Source organism: Sinohyriopsis cumingii, chromosome 6 (assembly GCF_028554795.1).
Source record: "Sinohyriopsis cumingii isolate HCF-2022 chromosome 6, ASM2855479v2, whole genome shotgun sequence".
NCBI classification, from domain to species: domain Eukaryota; kingdom Metazoa; phylum Mollusca; class Bivalvia; order Unionida; family Unionidae; genus Sinohyriopsis; species Sinohyriopsis cumingii.
In genome coordinates, this window is record NC_142966.1 from 50,940 (window position 1) to 64,037 (window position 13,098).

The 13,098-nt window shown below is 32.5% G+C and overlaps 1 protein-coding gene and 1 long non-coding RNA gene across 6 annotated transcripts in view; one reads left to right on the top strand and one right to left on the bottom strand.

Moving 5' to 3' along the window:
- Positions 1-1,028: 1,028 nt before the first annotated feature.
- The window catches only part of LOC149796249 (receptor-type tyrosine-protein phosphatase alpha-like), a 68,646-nt gene continuing 56,576 nt past the window's right edge, over positions 1,029-13,098 (bottom strand). For all 5 annotated transcript variants that reach the window (XM_089960885.1, XM_089960886.1, XM_089960883.1 and 2 more), the window contains 4 exons: positions 9,178-9,309; positions 7,503-7,657; positions 6,363-6,498; positions 1,029-5,135 (listed from right to left, as the gene is read on the bottom strand). In XM_089960885.1, coding sequence (XP_089817011.1) covers positions 5,034-5,135; positions 6,363-6,498; positions 7,503-7,657; positions 9,178-9,309 — 525 coding nt within the window. In that variant the 3' untranslated portion in view covers positions 1,029-5,033. The remainder of the gene's footprint in view (positions 5,136-6,362; positions 6,499-7,502; positions 7,658-9,177; positions 9,310-13,098) is intronic.
- On the top strand, positions 8,294-13,079 carry LOC149796250 (uncharacterized). Its single transcript, XR_016421644.1, has 3 exons — positions 8,294-8,401; positions 9,994-10,219; positions 12,513-13,079. It is a non-coding gene; the product is annotated as an uncharacterized LOC149796250 (long non-coding RNA).

Here is a 13,098-nt window from a genome sequence, read left to right on the forward strand (position 1 = left end):
GAAAAACTGACGCCTGTAAAACGCAACTTGTTTTGATACGCTGCGTAATTGTATCTTACTTGACGCAGGAATAATGTGTATAACACTGCCCACAGGAGAAACCTGGCTTTATTTTTGATGTAGGCACAACCTTTGCCGCTTCTAATTCAGGCTGGCACTTCTAGAGAAGGAACTTCCACGAAGGTGATTTATAGTTTGAGATATTTTGTGCAACATAATGGAAAGGGTAACACGATGTCCTTTAAATAGTAATAGGATAAAGTACGAGGATATGAACAAAGATGGCGTGACTCCCACTGAACCGCCTGAGTTTATTCGTAATCATATTTTAGCAGAGATCTTGAGTTAGTAATGGTGGAACTACATGGCTGCCTCATCTAAGTCTCATGCGCTCCTGTGCCTCAACTATGTTGCAATTACCACTACTCCAAAAAATTACAATGGAGACGATGGGGAGCTCCTGACTTTACACTATTACTGAGATTCGCTTCCATAAGATACAAAACAGAACTTATTTCCTACATAAGGACAAGTTAGCAAAGTGAATAATGCTACTTGAAAACAATGTAGAGTACAGATTTTGAACCTAAAGCAAAAACACTTTTAGGAAAATTGAGAATGATATCAGGAATCTGATTTTTAATTCTTTAATGGTGATGGGCGGTGTTATTTGGGGTTGTCTTACATTAGGATATTTGCATTTGTTTACAAAATGCATACTGAGATACTACAACGTTAACGGTAAATAGCAACATATTGATAGTTAGTAAAATTGTTCCAAAGATGGAGATGGAAGAGGATAATTTGGTTATATATCAATAACGGTGATTTTGAGTTTTATCGCCACAAAAAACAAATTCATGTATATGGGGGGGGGGCACTCGATTGGACATCTCACCCAACCAACTCCGGAAAAATATATTAGGTCAGCAACAGAAATACGTCTTTACGTATTTAAATATCACGGACATACATTTGTTTTCTAGATACTTACAAATAAAGATCAATAACGTAGAAATAAAAGTACATATTAGTATGACACATTTATTTTACAAATAAGCTTTGCACATTTACATAAATTGTAATGAGAATTATATTTTATTTTTAGAAATACCTAAAGGTCAAAAAGATCATATATACATATTTGTTAATATTTTGGTGTATTGTGTAAAATATACCTTACCTCAAGATGCTAAAATATTCATGATAAAATAGCTGAAAAAGGATATGAACCTCTAATATTAAATTAATTGATCTTTCATCAGTTCCAGTTTCCGTTGTAATAGCAATATATTTTTTCTACAGACTACCAGAGATCGCCAGATGCCAAACTGAGTTTGATGTTAATGTTCCACTGTTAACCAATCAAACTTTATATTTTATGATTTATTGGCACAAAATCTCAGTCTCAAACGCTAGCTCAGCCACTTACGACCTACTCTGCTCAGATTATTGCTTCGTCTTAGTTCTTGCTTGAACTGAACCGACCTGCGACGTAATTAGATATTTTATATAAGTGTTCAGCCATCGTAAGTCGAATTATACCGATTTTGACATTACCTTTATCAAACCATAACCTGAAATACATGCTTACAAGTTACTTAATACATGATGTATCCGCAACAAAGCTCATTCGTATTTTAACCGGTCTAAATCCAAAGAATTAACATCCTACTGTCCACTTGCGGTACAAATTGTACATATCTTAACGTTTGCCAATGAACAAATATACTATAAAGTTCACCCACACACAGACATATGTATGTATGTATGGATGTATGTATGTATGTGTGTGTGTGTGTGTGTGTGTGTGTGTGTGTGTGTGTGTGTGTACGTAAAAATAGAATGTGTTATTATGGCATCAATTGACTCCCTATTGAAAAAAGTATCTTTGGAAATATGTGATAGACTAAAAAAAGAACATCAGAGGAGAGTGATCAAGATAGGCAAAAGACTAGAAGAACATAGAGATGAACTAAAAACTTTGATAAAAGGCAATACTGGTATTTTTTAGGAAGACCTTTTTTATAAAAATGGAATCTAAACAAGACGAACTATTATCAAGTCAGCTGAAAAGTTACAGAATTTACAGAGAGAGTAAAACAATTTTCCTGGACAAAGAAAAACAACAGCATCGTAAATTACTAGAGAAAAATCAAAACGAGATAATCAACAACCAAATAAATCAGCAGAGCACATTAACTTCATCAATGTAAAAACAAAACGTGCAGTAACTAATAATCACACACGGAATAACCAACAAGTCATGAGAAGTAAATAAAACAAGCATCTCCAACAGCAAGAATTACAAATCAACCAAATCACACCGAAAACAATAATAGACCCATTCAAAATAATGAGAAAGATAATCAAGCAATACACTTAACAGCCACAGGCACACAAAAGCAACCTCTACAGATGCAGGAAGTGTGGCGAAGCAAACTACACAAGAATCTAACATAACCGTTATAGCAACAATACAAAGACTAATGGAAACCCTCAAGCATCTGTTGAAAACAACACAAACAACAGAAAGAATAGGAGATCTATTAAAATACAAAACAAGAACAGATGGAGGAAAGAAAAGAAAAGGAAAAAGGAAATCGAAAGAGGAAAAGAAACTGTGTTAACCCTTTATAAACTAATTCTGACTAATAATGATTACATTCTTCTAGGTAAGGGATAGAACCAAGCGCATGATAATATTAATTTAGCAGAAGAATTTTTTAAATGCACAAGATCGTTAAAATTAAAAGAATTTTTCTCACAATCATGTACATCTTCACAATATGAAAATAGATTTCATCTACAAAATAAGCCCTTTTTCAATAAAAAAGAATCAACATTTACATCTAGTGGACGAGATATTTATCTCGATTTTTATATTGAAGCAACTAAATAAGAAATTTTAAATAACAGTCTTAATAAAATCATTTTACAAACATATCTAAAGAAGAACTAAATTCTTTACGTACCTTATCACAAGACGAAAGGATTATCGTCTTTAAAAAAGCTAATAAGTCTTGCGCCATAGTAATAATGAATATGGAAGATTATATAAGAGAAATAGAAAGACAATTAAATGATGAAAAATATTACACAAAACTTTCATATAATCCTTCTGAAAAATTTAAGAAAAATTAAGCAAATGTATTAATCAAATCGCTGTACACAATTAATCCATATATGATGAACTAGATATCTTCTCAAATAAAATACGCACACCTCAGTTTTATATTTTACCAAAAATACATAAAACGGTTGATAAGTCACTACATTTAGGATATCCAGGTAGACCCATTATTTCTACATATAACTTAATTACAAATAATATATCTCAATACATTGATCGCATTTTACAACCATTGATGAAATCACTACCTTCATATGTCAAAGATACATTTGATCTCATTACCAAACTGAAAACTTTACCGACACTAACTGAAAATTCATTCCTTGTTATACTTGATGCGGTCTCACTCTTCTCAAATATACTACACAAAGATGGTATCGAAGCGTGTAAATATTATCTTATAGAAAACGAATATACATATAAACTATCAAAATAACATGTTTGTGATTTGATAAAATTTGTGCTCGAAAATAACCTTTTCAATTTGGTAATAGAAACTATCTCCAAAAAATGGGAACAGCAATTGGTAGTCCTATGGCACCTGCTTATGCATCTTCATTTATGGGAAAATTAGAAAATGATTTTCTAAATAAATGCCTCTTAAAATCCAGATGTATGGTTAAGATTTTCAGACGATATCTTTATGATTTCGAGTTATTCATTCGAAGACCTTTATTATTTTACAGACAGTTTAAACAAATTACATCCAACTATAAAATTTACATTCAATGTGTCTAAAATTAAAGCATCATTTTTGGACGTTGATGTCGTGAAAAATGAAAATAATGATATCATTACCATGGTTCATGTTAAAAACAAGAGTATTCATCAATATGTTGAATATTCTTCATGCCATCCTAAATCATGTAAACACAGGATACCATATAGACAAGCAAAAAGATATAGAAGAATTACTTCGGATGCCGCTGTTTTTAAATCATATTTGACAGAGTTAGGTCAGCATTATTTAAATAGAAATTACCCTATTGACATCATTAATACTGCTTTCCAAAAAGTATATTCTCTTACACAACTTGAATCTTTACAATGTTAAATCAAAAGTAGAAATGAACATATCATTCCTTTTGTTACTGAACATAATTCAAGTCTGCCTAATATAGGTAAGATTATCAATAAATATTGGGATTTATTAAACTTATCATGTAAAGCAAGTGTTAAATCGCTACATGAAAGCAAATCCCCACTTGCTTATAAAAGGATTAAAAATCTTAAAGATTTCATAACTAATTCTAAATTAAAGAAACATCATATAAAATAGGATCATCAACTAAATGTAATTGACCTAGATGTTCGCACTGTTCATTTATTATTACAAATACTTCTTTCAATAGTAATGATACGAAAGAAACTTTTAATATGAGTTGTGATACTAATTGTACAACATCAAATGTTATTTATTTGATGACATGCAAAAAATGTGGCATCCAACATATTGCACAAACCAGTCAACAAATATCTAAACGTATGAACCAACATAGATCAGATATATATGTCTATCAATCATTTTCATCTCATGTTGCCACACATTGTAAAAACATTTCCCATACCTTGCAATATTTCTACATCCAACCTATTGTTAAAGCTGATTCAGAGACGGAAGGTCTGCTGAAGGAAAACCTATTGGATTCACCGTCTTAATACGATATATTCAAAAGCTCTTAATTCAAAAACACTATACGACATTCATAACAAATGTTTAATGAATTATATAAGAATGTATCAAGCAATGCACGATCATTCGATTTTTTGAGCTAAAATGCTTCATAAAACTGATACTATGACAATGCTTAAATGTATTCATCGTAGTTTTGTCAAAATTTTGGCCGAGGGTTCGTAGCACTATTTCCAAGTTTATACTCAATGCCGCGCTTGGTCATCATCAAAGGATTTCTTTTATTTTGTTCAGAGCAGCTGTGTTCTCATAGGTGCGTTCCTGCGTTGCATGGCTTAACATACATTTGTGAAGAAAGATATACTGGTTCTGAAATGAAACAAAACTCTCATCACCACGAGCATTATTTAATGCATGGAACACATTTAACGTTCATTCCAAAGATTGTATTGCATACGATCCATTACTACTTATTGCCAGCTTGTTCCACCACCTCATTCCATATATATACATATATATATATATATATACATATACATATATATATATATATATATATATATATATATATATATATATATACGAAGAATGAAAATCATATGGCGAATAAGAATCTTCTTATTTACAATGCATCCAGCTAGAGATCACTAGTGTCAGGGATTGGTTAAGTTAAATGCAATAAACTGACAACGAATAGTGCAAAACTAGTAACTATCTGGCTTGAGAGCTTGCGACTCTTAATGAGTCTTTTTCAAAGTAAATACGAAACATAGAGAAGACAAGACAACTATATATATATATATATATATATATATATATATATATATATATATATATATATATATATATATATATATATATATATAATACTCACTTTTACAGATGCATTGAATACATTAAAATTTTACATATGAAAGTACATATGAAAGTTCAAAGCCCCTATATATTCTCTGTTGTTTTGCCTTTTTGGACTTTGTTACTTTGTGATCGAACACTATATGCTTATAGTGTGTTACTTTACAAATATTTACGACAGGATACATGGCGACCTATGAGAAAGAAGTAAAGAGTTGTGATACGTGAAGTACAGTATATACAGTATATTGTTACACCATTTGAATATTTATAATATCTGCTTTTTTTTCGTCTGTCCTCTTGCATAAATAAAGTAATGTTTACCAAGTGAATCTATTAGTCTATCTCCGACAGACTCTGACTCATTGATAATGATGATCATCATCATCATTTCAGTAGTGATAATGGTGATGGTGTCCATGATGATGGTCATGTTAATGCTGGTGAGATTAGCATGGTGGTGATAACACTGATGATGATAATGATGATGGTGTGAAGAAGGCGAAGAAGAGTGCGAATAAGCAGAAACAGAAATAGTAGTAACAAGTAGCAAAACGAGCATGGCGTTGTCGTTTTCTAGGACTGTGCTAATTTAACCCTCTCTATGATAAATTCTGATATAAAATGAACACAGATGTTGTTTAAACGTTTCCGTGTCTGTGTCTGATAGTGCATTTTTCAAATACGCAATGATTACGAAAATTGAACAGGTTTCTTATGAGAAGATAGACAGATTCTTACGAATGTTGGTAGTAGTGTTCGACTCCTTGCCAACATGTCCATGCTTGTCCGCAATATATGAATTTCTCCGTCTCTTCGAATTCTGTCTTTTTCAGTCAGTAATGTATAGATGACACCGCATCTGTTCATCTCAAATCTGACACAAATAACCAGGTGTTTGTGTAATCAAAGGATGTAGTTTGGTTTTGATAAAGAAACAAAATGGACATATAATTTGAATTTAAAAATGAAATAACTGTAAAATCTAATGTGCATTGCTCAAAATGTCTTAGCAAACTACTAAACATTGTTTTATATGTTAAGATCCAAATTACACAGATGTTTAAAATTGTCATAAATATTTCTGCTTATATAAATGTCAGTGAATGGAATTTTCATGTATACATAATCGATATTTCATTGTTTTAAAAAAGCATATATTCCCAATTTTTGATAAAACTTCACATACTATGTATTTCCCTGAAATGTAAGTACAGGTTTACAACACTCAATGTGTAGTATGTCAATATCGTTAGCAGCGTTATTCCCATATTTTGTATCCGTAATCTAAAACTTGAATGTCATCTCGATATTAAACGCAGAACTCTTATGTATGCACGGTATGTAAACGAAATTCTCCTCCCTTGTTTTTCAGGTGACTTCGTGCTTTCCCTAAATTTTCATCAAAAGTAAAATCACATGACACAAGAATGGCATACATTGCATTAAAGTTCTTCTGGAAAAGAATGCAAATGAGTCAGACAAGAATATTTAGTCAAGAAAACCTCGCCAAATAGTCCCAATGCAAGTTTGAAGAAGTTACTGAAAAAACTAGAAGAAACTAAGTGATCGAATGAATAAATGTATGTGGATCACAAAGTCACAACTTAACCAAAAGAACCTCAAAGCTCATCATCAGGTATATTCTTATATCGATCGGAAAGCATGTGCATAATATTGTTGACGAGTGTGCAGTTATAAAGAACTATCAATTTGTTTAGAACAGCAAAAACTGAAAAGACTCCGTAAAATATGCCCTTCTTTCACAATCAAAAAATGTTCATTTACTACAGTAAGAATAATCCTGGCAACTAAAGAAAATAAGCTACAGTCACTAATGAAGGCTCTTTGACTTTAATTATTATTGATATGTTTACAAACCTTGAGCAGATCAGAATTCGATTCGATTCAGTGGGACTCGGATGCCATTGATTGACATTCTCCAGTAGTGACAGGATACTGCTTGTGTCAGGAGGAACATCGTGTGCGTTTTGCCAAGATTTTAGCAAAAATACCGTCATATCTGATGATTCTGTCTGAAATTGTAAAATAATTCAATATCGCAACAAAATGTGTGGCAACATATCATTGTGAGAAAGTCCTTGATTCAGAAATACAAAGATAAGAATCTGAACTTTCTCTCAGGATCAAGAATTTCGCTGCTTCTCTACTAGCCTTAAAATCTGGTTGGAACGCGAGGCTGAAGGAACTTCGTGCGATGCCTCCCGACGTTTCAGAGAAAATGCTATAACATCTAATAAATGTCATTATTTTGAATTTTTTAGGTAAAACTAATGCATAAGGCGAATATTTCACAAGAGAACACACAATGTTCAGTCTATAATTTGTTGTACAATTATGGCACAAAGTCATGTGGATATTATCTCTCATAAATCATAATGATAAATACATGTAGCAGGAGCATATGTTTTATAATTTTATTGTCATGTTTTAATTAGGCAGAAATAGGTATTTTATTATTTTATGTAGTTAATGTTTATTATTGAGGGAAATACAGTCATCAGTTGCAATTAGTGTTATTCTCAGTTTACACATATTTAGCCATTTAGGTAACCTTGAACCAGGATTATCTGTTAGAGTTTTGTTCACTGAGCAATGCTAGGTTGTTCTATTGTATGACAAGTGGTAAACAACTTTCTGATTGGTTAGTTTGCTACTTGTCTGGATAAACAACATAGTATGAACAGTATTAGTGGTCAGTCCTTTAGAGTTTCTTGTGCTTGCAAGGATGTAAATTGGCCTTTGTCCCATATGATAAGGTAGATATATTTATAATATGATTAATGTAATAGTTTATTTTATATGTACTCTGCATATTTCTCGGGAACGCATGTTGCTGTATTTTATTACATTTCAATAGGTTATCAACCTGCATTTTATTATTAGCTTATCGTTCTGTCCATACGTTTGTTTGTTTGTCTGTCTGTCTGTTCCCTACTTGTGCTCTAAACACTGACTGTTGTTTAGGTTTAGTTGGTCCACTATCTCTCTAGATGGATAATTAATAACTATATGGAGTTGTAAGTTATTCGTATTGAATGTACTGTAAAGAGAATCAATGTAAACATGCGGAACAATAATGCACTGATGACGATATTATTTATTATTGTAGTAAATGTAGTTTTTATTGTATTTGTAGGGTTTATGTTACAAAGCATGGAGAAATGTCTCAATCTCCACCATGAACCCAATAAGGCATAACAAATCCAATACTGAACAAAACACTGGACTTGTATTTTCTCACCAATGAGTAGAAGGCAAGTGCGGTAACATATATACATTACATTAACACACAATAAATGGAACCTCCATTTAGAGTAATCTGTATTAGTCATGCTATAGTCTGCTACCTGCACCAGACGAGTATTTTATCTAAAGGTACAACTCTTTGAGGTGATACGGTGGTATGGTAAAGTTGTTTATATGTTTGCTGCGAAATAAATTTATCACAATAATTCAAATATAAGACACTGCAGATTTGAACATTTATTTTATTTACTCCACTTTCTCAAATACTTGTAAACTATTTAAATACCATCTTGTCGTTGTTGATGGTAAACTGTTTCCTTTCCAAAGCATCCAATTCCTCTTTTCCTTTGCATGTGACAGTAATACTAGAAACAGTTTTGGATCCATTAACTTCAAGGAAAAACCAGGCATCCTTGGGCTATGGATTGAAAAATAAGCAACAGAATAAATACAGGATTATAATATATCATCCTATTTCGAAGAGGTAGATGTTACTGCTTGGTATTGAAAGCAATACATTGGGTAGGCTAAGAAGCTCCAGTCTGATTTAACTATGCAAAAGTAATAACCATGTCAAAATGTTGAATATCATTTATTGTTCATTCTACCAAGCCTATGCATATTCAAGTATTAATTGTCAAAGAAGCGTCACGGATTTTTTTATTATCATAATTTTTGCCTTTTACTGAGAAGTCTTTTTGTATAAAGAAAGTGTTCTTACTCAAAGAGCAGGATGCTTTGTTAATCTAACTCTTTATTTAGTTAATGTGGCATCCGATTTAGTCTCGGAACCAGTGAATGTCGTATCTGTGAATTCTTTGCCGACTGAGGTTACTCATTTATTACTTGGCACTGACGTAGCTAGAGACAAGATTGTGTTTCATCTACTTAGTAACTGATAAGCCTTGCATGGATCAAAATGTTGAACCTGTTGAGAAGGAAATCCCTGGTTTAAGTCCTGCTCGTGCAGGTGTCAGAGCGATTGTAGAATATGTCACTGTTATTGGTATATATTTTGATGAAACCACTTTAATTCCAGGTATTAATCAATCGAGCTGTATTGATAACAGTGGTTCTCTTTTCTACCCATTCTCTCTATTAGAATCAGATTGACAAACGACCATCAATCATCAAACAACACCAAGATTCCGAGATCATCCTGCTTAAGAGGGTTACTAGCAAAACTGAAGCAAGACAAGTCTCGGTTTGTTATTTTGTTAAAAATGGGATCCTCATGAGCAAATGGAGGCCACCTATTGCACCCGCTGTTGACGAGCGGGCAGTGACCAATCAATTTTTAGTTGTGAAAAATTGGCCGAATATTAGAGGTAATGTTTGTAAACACTGTAGATTTTGCCACTCTTGTCAAATGTTAGGAAAACTCATCTAGAAGATTCTAAGGCTTATATGCAGCCTATTTCGCTTTTGACGAAGCATTTAGCAGAATAATGGTAGGCTGTGTCGGTCTCTTCGCTGTTACTTAGGCAGGCAACCAATATTTGTTCACCATAATGTGTGCCTCGACAAGATGTCTACAGGCTTTTTCCTTTTAAAAATATTAAAATGAAAACCATTGTAAAAATTTTGATAAGGTTTTTTAAAAAGACATTAAGACCTTTCTAAATCTGCCTTTTATGATCAAAGTTCAAATTTTATGTCTGCAATTTTCAAGAAAGTTATGCATGAATTAAGCGTCCAACAGTTAAAATCATCTGCCTTTCAACCTGAAAGTCAATGTGTTCTATATAGATTTCATCAAACTTTGAAGACTATATTTCAGTCATATTGCTATTATAAAGGAAGTGATTTAGCTGATGATTGGTGATACTCATTTTAAGAATCATTATATTTTCCTCCTTTTAAGCTGGCTTTTAGATACACATACCATAAACAATTGTTGTTACTTCAATAGAAACGTGTCTAAACTTAAATCTACTCAGTCATAAATGAAAATATGGTATGAGAGAAATGCAATGGAAAGGAGTGTTTAGCCTAGTGATAGAGTTCTGGCTGTCGTTGATAAATTTATTACTCAAGAGTGCTCCAGTACTTTTCTCTCTAAATATCCGTCAATTATGTAGAATATCAATTGATGAAAATTGGAGGTTGGTGGGGTATTGATTGAAGAAGGCATATATATTGTGAATTATCCTGTACCTCATTTGTCTAGACATTAACCAAGTAATAGAGAAATTATTCTACGTCAAGAAAGAATGTGTGGCTTTGATAGAGGCTCTCCAACACTTAGAAGTGTATGTTAGTGCAACGCCTTTTCCGATTATAGTATTCAGTGATACCAGGACTTGCTTTCATTAACAAAATGAAACCTAAAAGTCAGAGACTGTTGTGGAATAGTTTCACGTTAGGTACATTATAGGAAATGACAATATGATTGCAGATGCACTTCCAAGTGTATGGAAGTATTATATTTGTTCGTGCGTAATTTGTATAAGATATCTATGTAATTGTTGTTATTATAGTATTATATGTATATTTGATCCAGACTTGTATGGGTACATGAACTTTGTTCGTAATTAAGTGTAGAAGCTTGGACCTACCGGACTAATGTAATTTGTGATAAATATATTCATTTGGATTTGAGTTCAGAACCTTGTTTTGTTTGGGTTATACATATGTTGTGTAGTGAGATTTGAGTTCTGGGTCTAGATTTTATTAGAAATTTAGAATGGTCTTAAAAGAACATCTGAAACTCGTCTTAACTTTTAAGATAACATTCTGATAAACATATTCCTCACTTAATTTATATAATGTTGTGATCATATATGTGAGGAATGGTTAGTTAAAAATTGCTTACTTGGAATTCCAAAATGCTCATTGACATGTTATTCAAAATTATTTAAAATACGTTAACCAATCATAATACTTTAAGAACAATACTACTAAATTCAACCATGTTGTCCCGAAATTGTGTACATTTGTTGTTTATGGGTTTTAGGAACAGAATATACTCGGGTTTTGTTTATATGTATAAAGTTATCTGAGGTTGGTTTAACTATATCATGCATTATTTATATGTAGTGAGTTCGGTTCATTCCATGATGCACGAGTTAAGTGCTCAGGAAAACTGATTTACCTTGAGCGCATATGCCGTGCATTGCAACATAGAAAGTGTACTTATAGGCTCAGGGTAGATTCAAATTTCACATTCCGGAATGTCTTGTCAGTAAGCGGTCCACTTTACGGTGCAATATCGCCAGCTGTATCGGTACCTGAATTATATTCCCCATATCTTTATTATAGGATAGAATTGTTTTATTCTGATATTTATTGTGCATTTTTGATAGTTCCGAACTATGTAATGCAATGTTAGATTTTATTATAGTCTATTTTCAAGTTCACCAGAATATAACTGAACAGAAGGATTGTATTCACATCAAGATTGCATGAATTAAGGCACGAGAGAATCGTACTTCAAGTTATATAAGATTCTCGTCGGATACAGGTCCACGTGTGAGCCTGATTATCAGGATAAGCGGATACAGCAGCCCCGATGCCATGACTTTAATATAAATGATCAACTCCACTTATGCGCATGCGTCGTGTATGTTATTGCATTAACGTTTCACTAATAGTACACATATTTAGATGTTATATTTTCAGCTGAAAAGGGGTGAAGGGCTAAGACTGAAAAGACGTGAAGGGCTGAAGGAGAGACAGAGTGATAGAGCGATAGGGACAGATCAGTACTGTATCATTGTGTCTGCACCGTAATGTTGGTGTTGTTTTAGATGTGGTGCTAATTTTGGTTGGGAAATACTCGGTATGTTGCTGTCCGTGTTGACGCTGGCCCTGAGTATTCTCAAAGAAATATATTTTACAAGTGTAAACTGGTCTTTCGATATTATTAAGAATTCTTTCAAAGACATTCTGGATTATATGACAGTGATACATCAACAGTGTTTGCACATCAGTGCATCCAAGACTATTGACACATAATAACATTCAATAATTGAACTCATTCGGATCATTATTTACTGTTAGAATTGAATTCACAATACCGTAAGTTCCTCTAAAATTTCCACTTTGTACTCCAGGGAAATTAATTATTTGTTGAATTTTACATAATTCCGTAGGTTTTTTCTTTCTGTTTCCTAGTTTAAGAACATATAGTCATAACACTTTACGGATGTCGATTAAAGAAATAATATTAAACAAGATTTGTTACCGATGACTAACACATGACTTT